Below are 26,010 nucleotides of genomic sequence, written 5' to 3' on the forward strand. Positions count from 1 at the left end.
GTGCTTGATCTTGAAGTCTGCACCAGCAATGACTAGGTAGTCGCTTCGGAACTTTTGAGCACTACCTGTCTTTCTTCCAGTCTGCCCTGGAATGTAATTATCTTGTCAGCCAAGAAGCTGCAGCACACAGCTGAACGAGTGCTCGGCAGCAGTGACAGAGTGATAAGGGAAGACGAATGGACCCACCGTGCATGACTGTTCTGAGACAAACAAATGCACAGAAAGGTATTGGAGAATGGAGACTTCGAGAACAAAGAGGCTACACTGAGTATTTGTTGCTGAGGATACTTCACATGGTCCCTTAATAAGATTACCCTGCGTTTTGAGAGGGATTGTAGACCTTTGTTGGCAAATGCAAGTCCCAAAGCTTTAGAAAGCTCTTTTAAAATGGGCAGCTGTGTTGGCTTCAGTAGCAGCTTATGTGCTTTGCAGACCAACCGGCAGGTAATAAAACATTGAAAGATGACTAGTAGGAACACGAGGAAGGGGACCAAAAAAGAGAAAGCAGGTGTAGATACAAGGGCTGCTAAAGAGGTATCAGCAGCCCTTGCTGCTAGAAGGGTGGTGGGTGGACCAGTAGCAGCAGCAGCATCTGGAAGCATCTGGAGAAATGTAAAATCTCACTTTAATTTTTTGAGGACCCTCCATTTGGTTTTCCATAGTGGCTGAAGCAATTTACATTTCCACCAACAGTGCAGGAGGATTCTCTTTGCTCCACATCTTTGCCAACACTTGTCAGTTCTTATCTGTTTGATGATAGCCATTCTGAAAGGTGTGAGGTGATATCTCATTGTGGTTTTGATTTGCATTTTTCTGATGATTAGTGGTGTTGTGTATCCTTTCCTGTGCCTATTGGTCATCTGCCTATCTTCTCTGGAAAAATGTCTATTCAAGTCCTCTGCCCATTTTTGAAAAAGTGTTTATGTTTATTTTTTGTTTGTTTGTTTTGCTATTAAATTCTTTACATATTGTATACTCTTGTATGAATTCTTCATATATTTTGGATATTAACTATCAGATATATCTATTGGATATATCGATTACATATATCCAATGTAACTATTGGATATTAATTATTTGGATGTATCACCTCACACCTTTTAGAATGGCTATCATCAAAAAGATAAGAACTAACAAGTGTTGGTGAGTATATATATGTGATGGAATATTACTTGGCCATAAAAAAGAAATCTTGCCATTTGCAGCAATGTGGATGGACCTTGAGAGCATTATGCTAAGTGAAATAAGTTAAGCAAAGAAAGACAAATACCATATGATTTGATCAAATCAAAATAAAACAAAACAAGCAAAAATGCCAAGCTCATAGATTCAGAGAACACATTGGTAGTTGCAAGAGAAAAGAAGGGATGGTGGGGAAATGAAATGGGTAAGGGGAGTCAAAAAATACAAACTTCCAGTTATAAAATAAATATTTCATGGGGAAGTAATGCACAGCATGGCAACTATGGTTAATAATACTATATTGCATATTTGGAAGCTGCTAACACAGTAAATCTTGAAAGTTCTCATCACAAGAAAAAAATTTTGAAATTATGTATGGTGATGGATGTTAACTAAATTTATTTAGTGATCATTTTGCAATGTATACAAATATTGAAATATACAACTGAAACTAATGTAATGTTCTACATCAATTATATCTCATTTAAAAAAAATTTTTTTTAAAGTTTTTATTTATTTTTGAGACAGAGAGACAGATCATGAGCTGGTGAGGGGCAAAGAGAGAGGGAGACACAGAATCCGAGGCAGACTCCAGGCTCTGAGCTGTCAGCACAGAGCCAGATGTGGGCCTCGAACTCAGGGACTGTGAGATCATGACCTGAGCTGAAGTCAGACGCTCAACCAACTGAGCCACCCAGGCGCCCCAATTATATCTCAATTTTTTTTAAAAAAAGAAGAAATGCAAAACCTCAGACCCCATCCTAGACCTGAATCAGAGTTGGTATTTGTTTGTTTGTTTGTTTGTTCTTTGAGACAGAGAGAGAGAGATAGAAAGAGAGCATGCATGCAGGGGAGGGGCAGAGAGACAGGGAGAGTAAGAATCCCAAGCAGGCTCCATGCTGTTAGCATGGAGCCTGATGTAGGGCTAGACCTCAAGAACTGTGAGATCATGTCCTGAGCCGAAACCAAGAAATTGGATGCTTAACCAACTGAGACACCCAGGCGCCCCAGAGTTGGTGTTTTAATAAGCTCCCTGAGTTATTGGAGACACCAGAGGAACTTAAAAACAAAACAAAACACTGATGCCTGGGCCTCAGCCTTAGAGATACTGAATTAATCAGATCAGGGTGTGGCCTGGGTACTGGGTTTTTTAGAAAGCTCCCTGTGCGATTTTAATGAACATCAATGTTTAAGAATGGCAGATATAGAATAGTCTGTCTATACCATTCCTGTTGTCAAGCAGATGCTTCCAGGAAGGGCTATGGTAATTTGGAAAATAAAGTTTTTATTTATTTAGTTAGTTAGTTGGTTAGTTAGTTAGTTGGTTAGTTGTTATGTTTTTAAACCTGTACACCCATAATTTGTAAGGGATCCTCAGTTGGTCATACACCTGTGACATCCATTCTGTACTCAAGAACAAAAGTGGTGTTTTTGAATGCCTGATGCCCATGGAATAATAACATGCTTACTTCCCTAGGCCTTCAAGACTGAAGTATCTAGTGTTAGCCTATGTTATCTACTCCATCCTCTTCTATCCTAGCTCATATCAGTCTGACTAGCCTTTCTTCCGTTTCTCGAACAAATTGAGTGCTGGGTCCTTTGCTGCCTCAGGGCCTTTGTACATGCCTTCTCCTCTTGAAAACTCCTCAACCTTTTGGTTGCTGCTTTATAATTACCTTTTGAAAGGGGTATTCCCTGAAGATTCTATAGAAGTAAAGTCTCACACTCTCCTCTTTCATTTTTCTCCATTGCTACACACTACTCTTTTCCATTTTTTAGTAATATTTTCAAAATTTTAGTCCCAAATATTGCACTGGAACATACTAATACTAACAAAATTATATATTACTTATTTGTAATTCAAATTGGATGCCCTGTATTTTTATGTGCTAAATCTGGCAATCTTATAGAAAAAGTATGTGAATTTCTGAATAAATAAAGTGTGCCCAAACTGTTCAGGCTCAATAAAATGTTCTACTTCGAGAATTTTCTGTTTATTTATTGAAGATTCAATACCATAAAGGCAACAAAATATTAAACTATGTTATAATTAATAGTAACCCCTTTGTAGCATATTTTTGGCTCTTTCAGGTAATTAAGCATAATATTAAAATGCATAACCCTCCCAAACTTCTCTGTGTCCAGGGACTGTCAGTTTAACTTGTCCATTGTGCCTTGATGCCCTATGTAATCAGTAAAAGGCTACGGTGGAGAATGCTTGGTTGTGGCTAAACACCTGTGTGGTGATCCGTGTCAAAGGGAGCTTCCTTTAAGCATTGCTAGAATTTGGGCCAGCTGCACAGACATGGACAGAGTGGCCAACTGTAAGCATAGGAAAGGTTTCAGGGATAAATGTGTAGCTCAGTTTAGTGAGCGTCCCTGAATTCTGTGAGGCTCTGAGAAAGCATAGAATAGAGCAACTGCACAGTTTTAAGCACTTTGTGGTATGGAGAGGCACCTTTGAAGAAACTGAATTTGTTCACAAATATTGGAGTCCTCACCAAAAGAGCACTTTTAAGGGATAAGAAAAGGGATACTGGAAATGATTTGTTGGTCCTTGTTAAGGCCATCACATGAATGCATAAAAAAGTAACTAAGTATCATTTGAATATGTAAACAACGTAACCTTGTAGTTAATGTAAAAATATAGTAATGGTGGATGTTCTGGGGCTGCTGGTGGGAGGGGAGCAGGTTTGTTTTTATTTTAAAGCAGACACCCTCTATGTATGGCAACCACAGATTTGGAATGTTTTAGAAGACCTTGATTTCATCTAATGTGATTCTCGTCAATAAAAGTGATTGTTTGACATATAACCAAAAGCAATTTAATTTTCATGCCTTTAGAAGGCTACAAATGTACAAACTCATTCAAAAAATCTGAACCTACTTAATATGTACCATATGATGCCAATTATGTTAAAATATGTAAAGGAATGCAAAAAAAGAGAAGACTTATTTTAAAATGTCAAGAATGGTTAGCTGTGTCTGAATGGTGAGTTTATGAGTGATCTTTATTTTCTGCTTTGTGCTTTTCTGGATGCACCTCCCCCACCTCTTTGGGGGCAAATAACATGTATTAATTTTGTCGTCAGAAAAAGAGTAATTTGGGTTCCGGAAGATGGCGGCGTAGGAGGACGCGGGGCTCACAGCGCGTCCTGCCGATCACTTAGATTCCACCTACACCTGCCTAAAGAACCCAGAAAACCGCCAGAGGATTAGCAGAAGGGAGTCTCCGGAGTCAAGCGCAGACTAGAGGCCCACGGAAGAGGGTAGGAAGGGTGGCGAAGCGGTGCGCGCTCCACGGACTGGCGGGAGGGAGCCGGGGCGGAGGGGCGGCTCGCCTGCCAAGCAGAGCCCCCGAGTCTGGCTGGCAAAAGCGGAGGGGCCGGACGGACTGTGTTCCGACAGCAAGCGAGACTTAGCGTCTGGGAGGTCATAAGTTAACAGCTCTGCTCGGAAAGCGGGAAGGCTGGAGGACAAAGGGAGGGAGAGCTGCTGAGCCCCCGGACGACAGAGCTCAGCTTGGCGGGGAACAAAGGCGCCAGCGCCATCTCCCCCGCCCATCCCCCAGCCAAAATCCCAAAGGGAACCAGTTCCTGCCAGGGAACTTGCTCGCTCCGCGCAAACACCCAACTCTGTGCTTCTGCGGAGCCAAACCTCCGGCAGCGGATCTGACTCCCTCCCGCTGCCACAGGGCCCCTCCTGAAGTGGATCACCTAAGGAGAAGCGAGCTAAGCCTGCCCCTCCAGCCCCCGTGCACCTTGCCTACCCACCCCAGCTAATACGCCAGATCCCCAGCAACACAAGCCTGGCAGTGTGCAAGTAGCCCAGACGGGACACGCCACCCCACAGTGAATCCCGCCCCTAGGAGAGGGGAAGAGAAGGCACACACCAGTCTGACTGTGGCCCCAGCAGTGGGCTGGGGGCAGACATCGGGTCGGACTGCGGCCCCGCCCACTAACTCCAGTTATACACCACAGCACAGGGGAAGTGCCCTGCAGGTCCTCACCACGCCAGGGACTCTCCAAAATGACCAAACGGAAGAATTCCCCTCAGAAGAATCTCCAGGAAATAACAACAGCTAATGAACTGATCAAAAAGGATTTAAATAATATAACAGAAAGTGAATTTAGAATAATAGTCATAAAATTAATCGCTGGGCTTGAAAACAGTATACAGGACAGCAGAGAATCTCTTGCCACAAAGATCGAGGGACTAAGGAACAGTCACGAGGAGCTGAAAAACGCTTTAAACGAAATGCAAAACAAAATGGAAACCACGATGGCTCGGCTTGAAGAGGCAGAGGAGAGAATAGGTGAACTAGAAGATAAAGTTATGGAGAAAGAGGAAGCTGAAAGAAAGAGAGATAAAAAAATCCAGGAGTATGAGGGGAAAATTAGAGAACTAAGTGATACACTAAAAAAAAACAATATACACATAATTGGTATCCCAGAGGAGGAAGAGAGAGGGAAAGGTGCTGAAGGGGTACTTGAACAAATTATAGCTGAGAACTTCCCTGAACTGGGGAAGGAAAAAGGCATTGAAATCCAAGAGGCACAGAGAACTCCCTTCAGATGTAACTTGAATCGATCTTCTGCACGACATATCATAGTGAAACTGGCAAAATACAAGGACAAAGAGAAAATTCTCAAAGCAGCAAGGGATAAACGTGCCCTCACATATAAAGGGAGACCTATAAGACTCGTGACTGATCTCTCCTTTGAAACTTGGCAGGCCAGAAAGGCTTGGCACGATATCTACAGTGTGCTAAACAGAAAAAATATGCAGCCGAGAATCCTTTATCCAGCAAGTCTGTCATTTAGAATAGAAGGAGAGATAAAGGTCTTCCCAAACAAACAAAAACTGAAGGAATTTGTCACCACGAAACCAGCCCTACAAGAGATCCTAAGGGGGATCCTGTGAGACAAAGTACCAGAGACATCACTACAAGCATAAAACATACAGACATCACAATGACTCTAAACCCATATCTTTCTATAATAACACTGAATGTAAATGGATTAAATGCGCCAACTAAAAGACATAGGGTATCAGAATGGATAAAAAAACAAGACCCATCTATTTGCTGTCTACAAGAGACTCATTTTAGATCTGAGGACACCTTTAAATTGAGAGTGAGGGGATGGAGAACTATTTATCATGCTCCTGGAAGCCAAAAGAAAGCTGGAGTAGCCATACTTATATCAGACAAACTAGACTTTAAATTAAAGGCTGTAACAAGAGATGAAGAAGGGCATTATATAATAATCACAGGGTCTATCCACCAGGAAGAGCTAACTATTATAAATGTCTATGCGCCAAATACCCGAGCCCCCAGATATATAAAACAATTACTCATAAACATAAGCAACCTTATTGATAAGAATGTGGTCATTGCAGGGGACTTTAACACCCCACTTACAGAAATGGATAGATCATCTAGACACACGGTCAATAAAGAAACAAGGGCCCTGAATGATACATTGGATCAGATGGACTTGACAGATATATTTAGAACTCTGCATCCCAAAGCAACAGAATATACTTTCTTCTCGAGTGCACATGGAACATTCTCCAAGATAGATCATATACTGGGTCACAAAACAGCCCTTCATAAGTTTACAAGAATTGAAATTATACCATGCATACTTTCAGACCACAATGCTATGAAGCTTGAAATCAACCACAGGAAAAAGTCTGGAAAACCTCCAAAAGCATGGAGGTTAAAGAACACCCTACTAACGAATGAGTGGGTCAACCAGGCAATTAGAGAAGGAATTAAAACATATATGGAAACAAATGAAAATGAAAATACAACAATCCAAACGCTTTGGGATGCAGCGAAGGCAGTCCTGAGAGGAAAATACATTGCAATCCAGGCCTATCTCAAGAAACAAGAAAAATCCCAAATACAAAATCTAACAGCACACCTAAAGGAAATAGAAGCAGAACAGCAAAGGCAGCCTAAACCCAGCAGAAGAAGAGAAATCATAAAGATCAGAGCAGAAATAAACAATATAGAATCTAAAAAAACTGTAGAGCAGATCAACGAAACCAAGAGTTGGTTTTTTGAAAAAATAAACAAAATTGACAAACCTCTAGCCAGGCTTCTCAAAAAGAAAAGGGAGATGACCCAAATAGATAAAATCACGAATGAAAATGGAATGATTACAACCAATCCCTCAGAGATACAAACAATTATCAGGGAATACTATGAAAAATTATATGCCAGCAAATTGGACAACCTGGAAGAAATGGACAAATTTCTAAACACCCACACTCTTCCAAAACTCAATCAGGAGGAAATAGAAAGCTTGAACAGACCCATAACCAGCGAAGAAATTGAATCGGTTATCAAAAATCTCCCAACAAATAAAAGTCCAGGACCAGATGGCTTCCCAGGGGAGTTCTACCAGACATTTAAAGCAGAGATAATACCTATCCTTCTCAAGCTATTCCAAGAAATAGAAAGGGAAGGAAAACTTCCAGACTCATTCTATGAAGCCAGTATTACTTTGATTCCTAAACCAGACAGAGACCCAGTAAAAAAAGAGAACTACAGGCCAATATCCCTGATGAATATGGATGCAAAAATTCTTAATAAGATACTAGCAAATCGAATTCAACAGCATATAAAAAGAATTATTCACCATGATCAAGTGGGATTCATTCCTGGGATGCAGGGCTGGTTCAACATTCGCAAATCGATCAACGTGATACATCACATTAACAACAAAAAAGAGAAGAACCATATGATCCTGTCAATCGATGCAGAAAAGGCCTTTGACAAAATCCAGCACCCTTTCTTAATAAAAACCCTTGAGAAAGTCGGGATAGAAGGAACATACTTAAAGATCATAAAGGCCATTTATGAAAAGCCCACAGCTAACATCATCCTCAACGGGGAAAAACTGAGAGCTTTTTCCCTGAGATCAGGAACACGACAGGGATGCCCACTCTTACCGCTGTTGTTTAATATAGTGCTGGAAGTTCTAGCATCAGCAATCAGACAACAAAAGGAAATCAAAGGCATCAAAATTGGCAAAGATGAAGTCAAGCTTTCGCTTTTTGCAGATGACATGATATTATACATGGAAAATCCGATAGACTCCACCAAAAGTCTGCTAGAACTGATACATGAATTCAGCAAAGTTGCAGGATACAAAATCAATGTGCAGAAATCAGTTGCATTCTTATACACTAACAATGAAGCAACAGAAAGACAAATGAAGAAACTGATCCCATTCACAATTGCACCAAGAAGCATAAAATACCTAGGAATAAATCTAACCAAAGATGTAAAAGATCTGTATGCTGCAAACTATAGAAAGCTTATGCAGGTAATTGAAGAAGATATAAAGAAATGGAAAGACATTCCCTGCTCATGGATTGGAAGAATAAATATTGTCAAAATGTCAATACTACCCAAAGCTATCTACACATTCAATGCAATCCCAATCAAAATTGCACCAGCATTCTTCTCGAAACTAGAACAAGCAATCCTAAAATTCATATGGAACCACAAAAGGCCCCGAATAGCCAAAGTCATTTTGAAGAAGAAGACCAAAGCAGGAGGCATCACAATCCCAGACTTTAGCCTCTACTACAAAGCTGTCATCATCAAGACAGCATGGTATTGGCATAAAAACAGACACATAGACCAATGGAATAGAATAGAAACCCCAGAACTAGACCCACAAACGTATGGCCAACTCATCTTTGACAAAGCAGGAAAGAACATCCAATGGAAAAAAGACAGTCTCTTTAACAAATGGTGCTGGGAGAACTGGACAGCAACATGCAGAAGAATGAAACTAGACCACTTTCTCACACCATTCACAAAAATAAACTCAAAATGGATAAAGGACCTGAATGTGAGACAGGAAACCATCAAAACCTTAGAGGAGAAAGCAGGAAAAGACCTCTCTGACCTCAGCTGTAGCAATCTCTTACTCGGCACATCCCCAAAGGCAAGGGAATTAAAAGCAAAAGTGAATTACTGGGACCTTATGAAGATAAAAAGCTTCTGCACAGCAAAGGAAACAACCAACAAAACTAAAAGGCAACCAACGGAATGGGAAAAGATATTTGCAAATGACACATCGGACAAAGGGCTAGTATCCAAAATCTATAAAGAGCTCATTAAACTCCACACCCGAAAAACAAATAACCCAGTGAAGAAATGGGCAGAAAACATGAATAGACACTTCTCTAAAGAAGACATCCGGATGGCCAACAGGCACATGAAAAGATGTTCAACGTCGCTCCTTATCAGGGAAATACAAATCAAAACCACACTCAGATACCACCTCACGCCAGTCAGAGTGGCCAAAATGAAGAAATCAGGAGACTATAGATGCTGGAGAGGATGTGGAGAAACAGGAACCCTCTTGCACTGTTGGTGGGAATGCAAATTGGTGCAGCCGCTCCGGAAAGCAGTGTGGAGGTTCCTCAGAAAATTAGAAATAGACCTACCCTATGACCCAGCAATAGCACTGCTAGGAATTTATCCAAGGGATACAGGAGTACTGATGCATAGGGGCACCTGTACCCCAATGTTTATAGCGGCACTCTCAACAATAGCCAAATTATGGAAAGAGCCTAAATGTCCATCAACTGATGAATGGATAAAGAAATTGTGGTTTATATACACAATGGAATACTACGTGGCAATGAGAAAAAATGAAATATGGCCTTTTGTAGCAACATGGATGGAACTGGAGAGTGTGATGCTAAGTGAAATAAGCCATACAGAGAAAGACAGATACCATATGGTTTCACTCTTATGTGGATCCTGAGAAACATAACAGAACCCATGGGGGAGGGGAAGGAAAAAAAAAAAAAAAAGAGGTTAGAGTGGGAGAGAGCCAAAGCATAAGAGACTGTTAAAAACTGAGAACAAACTGAGGGTTGATGGGGGGTGGGAGGGAGGGCAGGGTGGGTGATGGGTATTGAGGAGGGCACCTTTTGGGATGAGCACTGGGTGTTGTATGGAAACCAATTTGACAGTAAATTTCATATATTAAAAAAAATAAATAAAAAAAAATAAAAATAAAAAAAAAAGAAAAAGAGTAATTTAAAGTACGTGGTAGGTTTTGTTTGTTTGGTTGGTTGGTTGGTTTTGGCCATACTCCCACACTGTTGGTAGGAGAGTAGCTGATACGGCCACTTTGGAAAGCTTGGACACACCCGGGAGAGTTGAAGATGCCTTTTCTTGTGACCCTGAGACTCCAATTCTAGACACGCATCCTCCATAGAGAACACATGTACAAGCATGAGCATGGGTGTGACATTTGCCATGCTTTACCAACTGGGCATGATCCATGCTCCCAGCTACAGAATGAACACACTACAGGTTGTACACTCGATGGATTGTCCATGGCAGTGGAACAGAGTACAGTAGAGTTATATGCATCTCTGCAGACAAGCCTCAAAAACGTAACATTCATTGAGCACCACAATATGAATGTACTTAATGTCACAGAACTGCGTATTTAAACATGGTTAGAATGGCAAATTTAGCTTAGGTGTGTTTTACCCTCACAACCCATCCCCAAACATAACATGGAGTCAAAAAGAAAATTATCAAAGTAATATGTACAGCATGAAGTTAAACTTGTAAGCCAAGATTATGTAATTGTTTATGGATCCATATATATTTTAGTGGTACAAAAAATAAACATGAGAATGATAAACACTAAGTTCAGGACATTGGTTACTTCTATGGAGGAAAAGAGGGGAGTGGCATCAGAGTTGCACAGGTATACAGCAGGCAACTGTATCTAGAATGTCTTACGTCTTTAAAAAATCTGAAGCAAATATGGCGGCAAAATGTTAAGATTTGAGAAGGCTGGGCAGTCGATGCATGGGTGTCATTATATGACTCTACTTTTCTGTGTACTTGAACTGTATCATCATAAAAACCTACAGTCTTTGTTAGACCAGGTGTCCCCTTTGTCTCTTAGGTTGGAACTGCAGATGGTGATTCCCATAGACAGTAGCTGCTGTTGAAAGGATGTGTTGACCAATGGCATGATGCTCCCTGACTGTGTGGCCTGTTTTTACCACTCAGAATCCAACGGTCTTTTTTTCAAGTCCACCCATTTGTAAATTGCTCTATTTGTCTAAATTAACAGCAACAGTAAAGGGCCCTAGATGAAGTGTGCACTGATTTTAAAGGACTCTGCCATTTTTAAGAATTCCACCTATTCATCTGTTCATCTGTCAGGCGGCTCGGCTCCACCCTTAGGCTCTCTGCTTTTATAGCTCAGTGACTTTCAAAGTTGGTGACTTTGTTTAAAAGGCGGCTTCTTTGGTGGTCTAGTAGTTAGGGACTGGCATGCCCTTTCACTATAGCAGCCCAGGTTACAGTGTTACTTAACTCAGTGATTGATGCTATAGACTCAAAGTGCCTTGGTTCGAATCCCAGCCTACACAGGCAACTTGCTTTATTTTGAGTTCTTTTATTATTTACTTTATTTGGTTCAATTTTTATTTTTTTATTCTATTTGGGTTTATTTGGGGTCCATAAAATGGAGATTAAATGATAAAATGAGTTAAAATATTTAACCCCAAGCTGCCACCTAATACACCCTCAGCAAACCTTCTATGATTCTCATAGTCATAGTTACAGAACATCTTGGCTCTCAGTTTTCCACCACTATAAAGTGAAGGTCTTAGCTCAACACTATCATACTGTTAGTATCAAAGCTAGTTTTATGATGGCCAATTAGTTTACTGCCCATTCTAACAAAGATGGTGAGTAGGAAAAAGTGAAAACATTGACAGACATGCAAACTCTGACCCCTCATCAAAACTGTGCCTTGGATAGGGGCACTTGTACCCCAATGTTTATAGCAGCACTTTCAACAATAGCCAAATTGTGGAAAGAGCCTAAATGTCCATCAACTGATGAATGGATAAAGAAATTGTGGTTTATATACACAATGGAGTACTACGTGGCAATGAGAAAGAATGAAATTTGGCCTTTTGTAGCAACATGGGTGGAGCTGGAGAGTGTGATGCTAAGTGAAATAAGCCATACAGAGAAAGACAGATACCATATGTTTTCATTCTTATGTGGATCCCGAGAAACTTAACAGAAACCCATGGGGGAGGGGAAGGAAAAAAAAAAAAAGAGGTTAGAGTGGGAGAGAGCCAAAGCATAAGAGACTCTTAAAAACTGAGAACAAACTGAGGGTTGATGCGGGGGTGGGAGGGGGGGAGTGGGTGATGGGTATTGAAGAGGGCATCTTTTGGGATGAGCACTGGGTGTTGTATGGAAAACAATTTGACAATAAATTTCATACATTAAAAAAAAAAAACAAAACCAAACCTCTGCCTTGGGGTGCCTTTCCAGAACATAACCTCTAAAATGCCTTCATCCTGTTCTTTAGGCAAATTATTGGTCTACAAGTCTACTAATGCTCTGTGAGACTTCTTAAGGTAGGCACTGTGTCTTATCCTTCTCTGTACTCACAAATGAAGGGAGGTTCTAATGAAATGCTTGATGAATGAATGAATGAATGAATGCATGCATGCATTCAATAGCATCTTGGTTCTATTGATATGCTAGATATCCTGGGTGTTGTGTAAATCTTGAAATATTTAGGCCTTGTATTGAAGTTCCATTTTGTAATCGTTCATGGGCTGGCCTAATAGAGCATCTCATTAAAACCCTACTTTAAGTCTGAATCTTCTCTTTTCTATTTTTTTTTTTTTTTACCTTTGTGTTTATTTACTGGATTATGAGTCTTTGAGTTCTTTAGAAGAAAAGTACTATATGTAAACTAAGGGTAACTACTGATGACTTTTCATGGTTGTAATTTATTAATTAGTCTGGAAAATGCTTCTAACAACTTTGTGCTGATAATCTGAGGACATGAGTTTTATTTCCAAATCTTCCCTCTCTAAGAGCTATTTTTATTAATGAGGAAAGTATAGGCTGGCTCTCCTCAGTCTTATTCCCAGATACCATCAATTGAAGAGAAATAAAAATCCTTTTCCATTACACTTGAATTAAGAGCAATTTGTTAACTGTATGGGGATTTCTCATAATTCAGAAGTTCTCTTTTTATTCCTAGATGATTTTATATTCACTAAAAGCATAAATTTGGAATACTTCATTACAAGATGGGGTTGATAGGATAAAGAACAATTTTTTTCATACATGCTTAAAAATTAGCTATATTATGGCTAGCTGAACTTTGTGCATAGATCATTGGAATTCATGGTGATTTCCCTTCTTCAGGTTCAGAGTCATTGACTACTAAGGCTGGAGGTCATCCAGTTCAGTCCTTTTATTTTGTCAAAACTGAGGCCAGAGAAAAAGGGATTTTCATCAGAGCAAAATCGTTTTGATCTTTTCCAATAGTGAACATTATAAAACAAAACAATAATAGAACAGGATATCACAGAGCAAAAGGGCTCAATTTTTGTTTTATCTCCCTCTTTAATTCTCTGCCTCCTTTCAACTCTCTTGCTGCAGTGAAAAGCTCAAAAGATAAGCAAAAAAGGAAAGAAGGGGTGATATAAAAACTGGGTTATTGATCTTAAAAAATTGAAACTTGCATACGATAGGTTATATTCACAAGCCACACAAGCTCTTAGCATGTTGTGGCTATACTTTATGCTGGTTCTTAGATAACAATGACCAGCAAATAGGGGTAACTGCTCAGGGGTTTTCCTTTTGTGGCTTAGCGAGAAGGCTCTTGAACTTATCCAACGGGTTGGTCCCAGGAGTGATGGCAGTGTTCCTTTCCCCTGGTGCCATCTGGGTCCAAGGGCAAAGAGATGGCTGCAAATGACTGTAGCTCTGGGTCAGGCAGACCCCCACCTGCTCTTATACATGGGCTCCCTCAACTTCCACAGGTATTTGTCACACAAAATTCCAAATTACTATTTAGAAACTTTGACCCAAATTGACTAAAGATGAAAATCTATTGTGTATTGAGAAATAGCCTAAACAGAAAGATGAGCAAAACCCACCATTCTCCTCAAAGAGGTGATAATTGAGGGCTTTTCACTTCCAGAGGGAAGGGCCCTTTGGTGGTATTAAAACCTGCATGGGTGGGGCTCCTGGGTGGCTCAGTCCCTTAAGCAGCAGACTTCGGCTCAGGTCATATCTCACAGTTCCTGGGTTCCAGCCCTGTTTCATGCTCTGTGCGAACGGCTCAGAGACTGGAGCCTGCTTCAGATTCTTTGTCTCCCTCTCTCTCTGCCTCTCTCCTGCTTGGACTCTGTCTCTCTCAAAAAACAAACAAACAAGCAAACAAACAAAACCCTGCATGGGTGTCCTGTCCCTATACTTTAGATATATCACTCTGTCCTATTAACAATAGGGACATCAATCAGCAGTCATAAATGTTAGCAACTAAAGTGGACGTGTCTATTACTAATATGTCTTGTTTGCTTTCTAATGTTTCAACATTTCATTGTAAATACTAGGTTATATAATAATTATCATTATCAACTTAACAAAACTCATCTTTTCCAGCCAGATGTGAACATTTTGAAAGATTAGAATATCTTAAAGTCTTGTAAATAATTCCAGGTGATTAATAACATGATTTGACAATGTAGTTAAGAATGCTAATTTAATTGCTTTTTATATCAATATCTCACTAGGAAGGAAAGACTAGTCAAATTAGACAATTGGGCTTTAGTAGCCTGATGCTATCTTAATGTAAATTAAGAGTAAACATTTGAAAACAATAGAGGAGCTAAAAATTTTTTTTAAGCTTGGGTAATTGAATCCTGATTCAAAATGGTATTTACCACTAGAATGTAATATGCTACCTACTGCTCAGTCTATTATCTATCATTATCTTTTGAACCCTATAATTGGACAAACAGGCAACTATTCATAATAATAAGTTTGTTCAAAATCATCCTTTTGCTGGAGTCTGGGGTGCACTCTGCAGTCATATTGAACTGAAGGCAAAACTGCTTACTTTATCCTTTCCATTGTTTGTTCTTCTTTGTTACCACAAAGCACAGCAACACTGCACATCTGGACAGTCCGGAGCATCTTCCCAAAATTACAAAACAAAAACCTGTAATTTTTTTCCTGCATTCCATGAATGGGCAACATAAATCATATTTGCTACAAGATGGGCCACCATTGAATCGGAGCCATCCTGTGCCCAGAGTGTATGCACATAGCTATGCTTAACACAGAACTGGGGCAAGCAAATTGCCTTTTGGAATTTCCATTAGATCTAACCACGTATTTATCCTATCACTGGTTTTATTTTTTCAGTGATTCTTTAGTAGTTATATCCCTTCTATCACAGCTATCCAAACATCGGGTTGTGCAGGGCTCCACCTCATATTGGGCTCCTTCTAAGAGATTTAAATGGAAAGGCAACACAAGCCATTATTGGTTTATTTTCAGTTTTCATTATCAATAAAACAAGAGATCAGCATTTTCATGCTGTGTGAAGCCTTCAGGGAAGTGCAATGTCGCTGTCATTATTTTTAGGCCAGACTGCCGCCTGCCCCGACTAATGCAGATGGAATGATGAATACATCAAAATAGAGATAAAATGATGAAAGAAAGCATCAGAGTCGGAGAGTGGGCTTCTGCCCTGGTCTGCTGCATGGCTCCCTGACAATGTCCCTTTGAATTTAGTGGAGCCTGGATGGTAAAGACCACAGATCATGACAGAACATAAATTCGCCTCATAATGAGATTAGGAGGCAGGCAAAATAAATGTCCTGCTGTTAAATGAGAGCCAGGCTCTAATCTGGTGTTTTCCTTGGAAATGATCATTTCCTTTGCAACGGGGGAACCGTCGGCCCAACTAACTTAAATCTGACAGATTCTGTTTTGCCACGTGGTTATTTTTCATCTTCTTCTGTCTTTTGGTAGCAGTTTTGAGGAGGCGTGTAAATGAGTTGTGAGTCTTAAAGACTATTACTGAAGTGAGTTATGGATGACTATGTTCATGATCATCCGTTGTATTTCTCTGACTCCCCTTTTAAGAAAAGTTCTGTGCAACTCCCCTTCCCCCTTCTAAACAGGACCAGGCTGTGGAGGAGGTGTTGTGACCCCCAGGGTCCTCTCGCTCTACCCTTAAGGATCAAAGGCAGAATAGACTCACTATTGTATTTGGGGTATTTTTTTTTTTTTAATCTTAACCGCAACTCTACTACTTAAAACCACTGGAAACAAGTATCACATACTAAAGAGCCTTAAAAAAATGCCCAGATCAGGTGAACCCACATGGTCTCTAAGTAGAACAAAGGCCTTGAGTATGCAGCTTGATTGAAAGCACTTTTTTGGTTTTCAGCAGAAGGCAATCTCACCTGGAGTACAATACCCTCCTCTCATTAAAAATGCAAGATAGGATCTCCTCCTGGATCCTTTCTATAGAACCTGATGCAAGTTCATGGGCTGTACTGTCCTTAGCAGTGAGTGGGCATTTAATCAAAGCCTTCTGTGAAATAATGTCAGAGTTTCCCGAGCCCTGTAAAGTCACCAAGAGAGTTAAGAGGTCCTTTAAAAAGGAATGGGAGATCGGACTCTGAACTTAGGAGTATTTAAAGCTTCTGCATAGAAGGCACAGACAATTTAATGTACACCTAGTTTCTCTACATTTTCTCAGGTCCAGGCTAGAGATTCCTTACTTCTCTGTGAAACTGCCCAATAGGAATAAATCATTTGCTAGCATCCTGATACATGGTATTCTGACATATTGTTTTTTAGGCTGGAATAAACCCACGGAAATCTTTTGTGTTTACATATGCATTTTACAGTGTATGCAGTGGTTTACAAACACTAGCACATCTAATGAAACAGTTTCCTTTCTGCGTCTGGTGTTTCCATCCAAAAACTTAAACTGCAAACCCAGCTACTATGAGGGAGAAAATATATTTGTGGCCCAATTTAACAAGCTTTTCTCTTTTACCTTACTTACTTCTCAATGGTTTGAATTGTATCGCTACTTGTATATTTTCTATGCCTTGATTTATAGGTGTCTGGAAGTTTCAAGTCAATTCTGCTCCCTTGCTCTGTTAACTCCCTCCTTGTCACATGAAACAGTCCAAGGGAAGACAGACTTTCTGTTAAGTAGGTGCTCCCATGTTCCCTGGTGCTCTCTTACAACTCACCTAGTCATTCCTTAATTCTTTCTTCCCTGCCCCACCAGATCTCTCCCCCACTCTCCACAGCACCCCTGGATTTGTAATTTAAATTGCAAACAGTAACTTTACCAAGTGTCCAGCATATCTGTCACATGTTAATGATTTTCTGATAGCAACCCATGCATTGAACTCTGAGTTCATGCTAAAGTTCCACGTCCAATACTTTCCCTGAAGGAATTCCCCAAATTATGTTTGCTTACCTCATATAAATGAACTTGTTCTTGGGTTACAGCAAAGATTAATAACACGTTATTTTGCACCAGTTTATCAATGAGTTGTCCAATTGTTGGATATTCCTAAAATTGACATATAGATTTTAAATGTCATCTTAACACAAGAGTGTAAAATAAAGAAAGGAGTATTTCTTTCAAAGTTATCATACTGAGTTTGGCATTTCAGTTTGGTTCTAAGTAAACAAATACACAATTAGCATCAGTCACTCAATTGGTTTAATAATTGTTTCCTAAATCTTGCAAATCGAATTAATTCCAGAGAGTCAGTGCCTGGCAATGTGATATATTATGCTCAGTCACTTCTAAGGAGAGCACTTGGAATTTACTTAAAGAATTATAGTGTGTCGTATTTTCCAGGGTAGAGACACGGTTCTTCTAAGCGCCGCTTGCCAACAGGCTCAAGCTGTAGAGAATGTTAGAGCTGGGGGAGGAGCAGTGGACATGACGGATGTGACTGCGGTGACTCAGGTAGCTCGGACACTCCTACTGGAATTGGATGAGGCGGGAGGAAGGGACAGCCTGCCGAGAAATGACACACTAGGGTTCCTAGGTGCATCTGATTTGAGACGTTCCTGCACCAGTTTTGGATTTGGTTTTACTGGCTTTCTGATGTCACTAATCAATTTTAGGGGATCCTGCGACGTTTTTACAGGACAACTGAAAACACATTGTATTTCTTTTTCATTGACACATTCATGCCCAAGTGATACGAGCTCTTTAAAAAACAAGAAAGGCATAAATGATCAAATTTGAACATGGCCTCTACTTTCCAAGGTTAAAAAACGTGCAGCACACTTGGCTGTTGTACGAATCCAAACGTGGATAATGTACAAACAGGAAACTCAAATGAAAGAGTAGCCTGCAAACAATGAGGCTAAGATGATGTTGATCATGAAGGCAGCCAAAGCAGAGCAACACTGACAAGTAAGCCCTCTCGTACACTGATGTGTTGTGTTCACATATTCTCAGCACTCTGGGACTAATTCTGCCTGATATCTTCTTTAGGCACAAGATTCAAATTCCAGGAAAACTATAGTTTTGTCTAAAATACTCCGGTAAATGATCCAGCTGCGTATCTGGCTGGGTAAAATGGGCTTGCCATCCGATTTGGATTTTTATTAGTAGATATCCAGATAACATAAATCTTCCGGGGTCTGTCTGACATTTTCAGTGTCCCCTGCTTTTCAATAGCCCAAACACCAAAAATCCCTGACCTTCAAGCCTAAATTCCTCCATCGCTGGGCCTTCCTATCTCCACATTCTCACACTTTCTACTGATGTGCATGTTTTGCAAGGATCACACTGTGAAGCCCTTCATAGACGGGCAAATGTGGTTTTCTATTTGGCCTAAATCAGTTGGTTTAATTTCCACAGTTATATTGTAAGTTCCTCAAGGCCAGGGACCGTGTCCTATTATTTTGTGGCCCTTAGAGCCTGGCTCAGCACTGAGTACATAGGAAGTGTTCAAAGGACCCAGGGAACTATGCTGTAGGCAGACATGGAAATAATCCACAACTTCTGTGCATTTGCACCAACTTACTGAGTGAAAGTAAATTGAACTTTTATTAGATGGGAAGGTCATACCAAGCAACAAGTAGTGCTTGCTTCTAAGATCCTGCTTTTTCAGAGATGTCTATTAATGGGGCATTTGAATAATTGCAAGAAAAAGTAATAAAAAAGAGATCCATGCCTCACATTTCCTTGGCCCTCAAAGGCTAAAACACAAAAATGTGGCTACTCTCATGGATATTATAATGTGGAAAGGCAACTTACATGATAAAAGAATATATAAGTTTGAGGACTACTATTGGTCAATAGGGGGAAACACTCATGTTGAAATTTAGAAATTTAAGTCAAGGAATGGTAGCAGGTAATTTATGAATCATTTGTTTTTTTTTTTAACTAATATATATTATATATATTAAAACTAATATATGTATTATAAATAATATTTATAATATATATTATCTCATTCAATTCTTTTTTTCAGGAATAGTTTTTCCAATCTGATATTAGAATTCTAGGTTCTTTCCCTCTCTCTCTCTCTCTCTCTCTCCCTCTCCCTTATATATATTTCTATAGCACTGTCATTTTAAGAAGTCACTCGAATTCTCTATACCATATTTTCCCAAGTGTTAAGTAGGGACAATGTGATCTTCCCAGGTTGCTGCTTCATAATTCAATTTTATTTCATACATAGTCAACACCCATTTTGTTCCAGGCACTGTGCTGTCAGGAAATAGAGATAAAACACCAGTCCTGGCCCCGAGGAACACATATTAAAGACTGACAAATATGAGCAAACACATTTGTGCATGGAGATGGGTAAGGAGACATCTACGTATTAAGAGTGAGGGGAGGGATGATCATTTTGGGGCCCAGCAGAGGGCAAAGAGCACTCTCTGGGAGCAGTCATAATTAAGTTGGGTTTTAAAAGATAATTAAGAGTCTCTCAGCAGCCTACAAGGGAAGAGCATTCCAGACAGAGGGAAGAACATGTCCTTGAGAGCCTCATGGTCCAAACAAGGAAAGCAGATACATAGGGTTCCGGTGAGGATCAAATACAATCATATATGTCAAAGAGCTCTGAAAATTTTACCTTGTTTTACAAAAGTCAAGAGCTTTTTTTTCTTTGAATGTTACCAGCATTTTTTAAATCACAAAAAAAAGCCAAATGTGAATAAGCACCAGCCAAGCAGTACTTGACTAGTTGTTCCCCGTGGAGCATAATGGTGCACAAAAGCATGGCATTATTTAGGGGGCATGACTCTGGGACCATCATTCACTGAAATTCCTAGGTGATTGTTATTTTGGCCTAAGACCCCCTTTCTGGGGCTGTCGTTGAGAGCAGACCCAGACTTCTCACATATCCCCACCATCCACCTGTGCTCCTGTCGGAAGCTCTAAGGGCAATTTGTTAATCTCAAATCAGAAAATGTATGGTTTTCACCAAATGTGGGTTATTCTGCTGGGTACTGCAGCAATTGTTACTTCATTTGCCTACTTGAAGCCCTGAAAACAGTGAAGAATGCAGGTTACACACCAAAACAGTTGACATGGAGTATTCATTTTTGTTGTCCAAGTGACAGAGCCCATCGTTAGGAATGACGATGCCTGCCAGTTTGCTGTCCATTCCAAAATGAGAATCAGCATCACTCACAAAGACCAGGAGATGGAGGGAGTCATTCCGCCAGCCAATTTTTTCCTACAGTGAGAGAGAAATATTTGGGTTGTACGGGATAGAGGCAGGCATTTATTGAGAGTGGATCAATTATGATTGGACACATTAAGATCATAAAAACTATAATCCTAATCCATCTATTTTGGCCCTTTTCATCTCTTCTGAGTTGATACTATTAATGAATTAAAAATATGAAACTCTATGGCATTTGATTTTTCTTGGATAACACTTTTATATGATTTATGCTTCAGAAAAAACTGTTCCACTATAATCACTATCCAGTTGATCTTGACTTTTACATAGTTAATTATTTTTACTGTCCAGCTTTCAATTTACCAGAAAAATGAGGAGAGGGAATGAGAGAGGTCATAGATCATTCCAAACCCAAGTCTAAGCAAAACTAGTAAGAATGCAATACACAGTGGACTTAAAGTCTGCCTGTTTTATTAAAATGTCACCCAACGTTTAGGCACATTTTTCTTTTTCTACTGATACCATCCAAAAATTATAAATGTAACACAAATAAAAGAATTTTTTTTTCAAAATCAATCCCTAGCATATGGCTTTTTAGGATGATCTGTTGTCTGTTTCTTAGCAGAGCTCCCCCCTTTAATTGATATTATTCCAGGAACTAGCGGGACAAAAGCTCATACTGGCAGTGCCATCCCACCTGGCCCCTTTTCCCTTTTTCCCTTAATACCTTGGCTCCTCCACCTTCCAGAACCTTCAGCCCTGTCTGTTTCTTGGTATTTTCCAGGAAGACCTGTCATCTGGACAGGGGAATCATTCCCTTGGATACCTGTCTGATTGTCAAGGAGGGGCAATGCCCCTGCATTGTTGTAGGGACAGTGTAGCTTCTGGTACTTATATTGTTGGCTCAAAACAATAGATATCTAATCTTATGTAGAACTTTATACTGATTAGGGCATTTTTATTTTTCATTAATTTCTGCCTGTGATTTTTATTTTTACCATGGTTTATTCAAGAACAAATCTGATCTTGATCTTTGAAAATTGATCATACCTGACTATTGTTTTAACCAATTTTTCCCAACACTACTATAATTTTATTAGATTATTTGAATATCAGGCATAAAAAAAGTGTCCATTTCAACACTAATAAATTAAAAATTTTTGGAAATTTTTTGCTTTAAGAAACATAGAAATATGGCAGTTAAGGGAAAGATGGCTAAGCTTTTCAGAATAGATTTGCTAATAAGAGATGCAATTTGGGTTACCCCTCAGCATACCTTACACACAGCAGCTTGCATAATTGCATCAAATCCACCTTCTGGTGTGTCAATATTAGCAGAAATTTTCTGATTCTTCACAATTTCATTGAATCTTTCAGCATCATTTGTTAATGGCAGAATGTGCTTGAATCCAAATGTAGGTAAGCAGAAGTATGGAATACTACTGCAAAAGTAAGATGTGAAAATGTTCTTGGTGAAATATGATACAGCACACAATTAATGGATCTAGCAGCCTAGCAACTTCATCTTAAATCAAGATGAATTTTCCTCAAGTACCTGACTCTGTAACTTGATTATGAATTTCCCGTTAAGGTTGTTCATGATCTCCCACCTACCCCTTCCAAACTGACCCTATTAGCTTGCACTTAGAGCTTACTGTGTATTTTACTCTGATTCAAGCTCAGATAACAGATAATCAGGTCAGACTCCCCACTCCTCTGTTTGTGTGTGTGTGCGTGTGTGTGTAATCACTACCTTCCAGTGCTTCTCAACCAAAATCTACCATTAAGCTTGCGTGATGACAACAACTCCTTTGTATTCTGCTAGCTTAAGCTATTATCAAGTATGAGTCACCCTATAGCAAGACTGAGAGATACCTGTCTTCTTTCTTCTCTGCTCCTTCCTGTACTCCCAACCCTACCTGCCAAGGGCCCGAAAGTCAGCGCAGGACTCTTGGTTCTCTAGCTTGATTCTGTTATGACTGAACAGACTGTTGCGTACCTGGCTAGGAATAAATCTACCACTTAAAATAGTTGACACATGGGAGAAATGCCATGTTAAGAGGAGATCTGCCCCAAAGATATTGCAGTTCAACAGAAAAAGTTGATCATGAACTCAGCCACATCTTATTCTAAAAACCAGTTAGTAAGACCTTGGACAAGTTACTCAACCCTTATGAGATTTGGGTTTTCATTTGTAAAATGGAGATAATAGTATACAGCAGAGGCTTTCAAAGGATGGTCCTTGAACCAGCAGCATGAGCATCACATGGGAACTTGTTATAAATGCAAAATCTGGGATCCTATTCCAGACCTACTGAGTGAGATATGTGAGGAGTGGGCTCAGTGATGCATTCATATCTTCCTGACGCATTCTGATGTTTGAGAAACACTTGTATAGAAGTATGGAAACAAAAGAGAGTAGTCCACAGTGAGGTTGTGCTATGCTACCTGGGGAGAGCTGGTTGATTCTTGTGAGAATAGTTTTTTGGTTCAGTAGCCAAAACTTTGTGTGTCACTGGCACACAAAGAACTGGAGCATTCTTCAGGGTCAGGGTCCTGTTCACCAAGTTCATTTGCCTGAGTCAGTCTTCTTTATTCACAGAATCCATATCTGCGAATTCACCTACTTACTAAAATTTATTTGTAGCCCCCAAATCAATACTTTTAGTACATTCTGAGTCATTTATATACACACATAGAAGGGAAAAAAATTTGAGTCACCTGATTCACATGTTCCCAGCTGAGGTCAAACAAGGCTCTGTGTTCTTACTTCACCTCTCATACTGTAAACAAGTGTCCTTTTTGTCATCTATTTGGTTTCCTTTTCCTTCTTTTTTTTTTTTCATTTGTGTGCTTTTTGTTGATGATCTTGCTGTTTAGAATGGTCCTGCAGAGTAGTGCTGAAGTGTTGTGTAGTGTTCCTAAGTGCAAGAAGGCTGTGATGTGCCTTATAGAGGAAATATGTGTGTTAGATAAGTTTGTTCTGGCATGAGTTATAGTGTTGTTGGTTGTGAGTGCAAAGCTAATGAATCAACAATATATATTAAATAAGGTGTCTTTAAACAGAAAGACACAGAAAATAAAGTTATGTATTGATCAGTTGGAAAAAAAAAAAAAAAAGTCCAGAGGCTTGCATGAGCCTAATCCTGTATTTTTTCTAGGAGCAATGATTTAGCATTAGCTAAGTAAGTATTTGAGGATACTTTATAGAGCAAGACTCCCATGAGTAATGAGAATCAACTATACAAATCAGAATGATTGTGGATGCACTCACACTGAGAGATGGGGCTCTGCTGGGACCAAAATGCTAGTATCTGCAAAGGTAGCAATTTTTTTTTTCCCTGTCAGTAGACTTTAATGGAAAGCAGATCATAATCCAATATGTCCTCATGCTTTAGAACAAGGGGAGTTGGATGACCCCAGCAGTCTGAGATGTCCTAAGACAGCCATCTCCAGAATGGATGCTCTTGGTCATATCTGGCTCCTCCCTCACCTGTGGTTGGCTTCCTCAGCTAACAAAGTTTAGGACGTTCTGATAGCCAACGGGACTAGAAACTCTGGAAGGGCCTTGGTTAAGGCTCTTGGGTGCATGTGGACCATACTTGCCTCTGGAACCGCTCTTTCTTCACATTCCCTAACCTCCCATGAGCAAACCTACAGGCCTGTTCATTCTTTCAGCTCTGTTGAGATACCTGGTCTGGTGGGCCCAGGAAGCCAGCCTACAGTTTACAGGGAACTTTCTGATTTTCTTTCTGACTCATTATATTTCACTTTAATTCTCAGAAGGCAATCGTTTTCTCTTATTTTCAATATCTTGCATCAGCTTTCATTGAAGCTCTGAAGTGCTGACCACAGATAGTATCTACTTAGTAAGATTGTTGTAAGGCTTGAATGAGCTAAACTATGCAAAGAACACAGCACAATGAGCTTTTCGGTTAAGTGCTTGCTAAACCTTAATGTGATTTTTTTTACCTAAATCACTTTTACACAAAGTCTAGCACAGACTTGACAACAGATCACAGATTTGGCCAATGGCATCTCAAGAATTGTATGTTTTTTACTGATCAAATATTAATACAGGTTCACTGAAGAAAATTTGAGTTAATATAAAAGTATAAAGAAGAAAATAAAAACATAAATGTTAAGTTATGAGATATATCACAGTTTATTTGCTAATCTGTTAATAAAATTTTGTTTCATAAATCTTTCCATAATTAGGTAATGTTGTGATCCTTTCGCATACACCTTTGCAGGCTCTGCTGTATCTCTGCTGAGAATTGACTCCAGAGAAATTGCTGGGTTACTTTTCAATCCATACTAGCAAATGTCTTTCCAAAAAGTTTGTATCAGTTACATCATTATAAACAAAACAAAACAAAGCAAAACAAAACAAAAATATACCAGTTGATCAGTTAAAAATGGCATCTTAATTTAAGGTTTAATTTCTATTTTATTGCTGCTAAGACTGAGCACTTGTTCATATTTATGGACAGTTTGTATTTCTTCTTTTGCCAATTGCCAGCTTACATCCTTTGCTCATTTTCTTATTGGGGTATTTTTTTTATTTTCTAACTAAATTTTAAGAACCATTTCCCTTAAAAATATTAACCTTTTGCCTTTGTGGTTTGTATTTTAATTTTGTGTATGCTGTTTTTGGATATATACCTTAAAACTTTATGTAGTCAGGTTTGTTTTCAACCTTCAAATATGAGATGTATTTTAAAGAGTTATATGAGGAAGATGTTTAATTTTTTTTTTTCAAATCGTTACCTATGAAATGACAATAATTTATCATTTGTTCCAATTGCTCCAATAGCATTTAACGTAGTTGTGTGTTGGAAGAAAATGCATTTGATTTAGAATACAAAGACTGAGAGGTGATCTATCGTTGGGCAAGTTACTTCACATTGCTGGGCCTCAGTATCTTCATCTGTAAAATGAGACTGGTGTACCTACTTGACGAAGTTCTTGTGGAGGTTACATGAGATAAAAAGTATGCAACTATGTGAGGTGTACCACTGTCCCTATGAACTAAGTATTCTTGAAAATTGTTAGTTTAATCTTTTATTTGGGGCTGCTTGCTCATACTGTACAAAAGTGACATTTGAACATCTTCTGAAACCAAAGAAACTAGCATTCCTATCTTTTTGTAAGAAATGTACATCTTTGTTGGTAAGAATTGCTAGGCAGATCTTACTAGAATGCTATGCTTTTGGAAAATGGAATGAAATTCTAGTTTAATTCAGTAAACACACATGCTTGCTGGGAGACCGAGGTAGCTAAAGCAAAGCAGAA

At 39.4% G+C, this 26,010-nt stretch overlaps 1 protein-coding gene across 1 annotated transcript in view; it reads right to left on the bottom strand.

Moving 5' to 3' along the window:
- ITGB6 (integrin subunit beta 6) overlaps window positions 1-26,010 on the bottom strand; it is an 81,203-nt gene that overhangs the window by 42,335 nt on the left and 12,858 nt on the right. Inside the window, exons 6-8 of the mRNA XM_042948931.1 lie at window positions 21,992-22,157; window positions 20,605-20,766; window positions 17,529-17,624 (exon numbers count right to left, since the gene is read on the bottom strand). Of these exons, the coding sequence (XP_042804865.1) occupies window positions 17,529-17,624; window positions 20,605-20,766; window positions 21,992-22,157 (424 nt within the window). The remainder of the gene's footprint in view (window positions 1-17,528; window positions 17,625-20,604; window positions 20,767-21,991; window positions 22,158-26,010) is intronic.

Source organism: Panthera leo, chromosome C1, assembly GCF_018350215.1.
Source record: "Panthera leo isolate Ple1 chromosome C1, P.leo_Ple1_pat1.1, whole genome shotgun sequence".
Classification (NCBI taxonomy): domain Eukaryota; kingdom Metazoa; phylum Chordata; class Mammalia; order Carnivora; family Felidae; genus Panthera; species Panthera leo.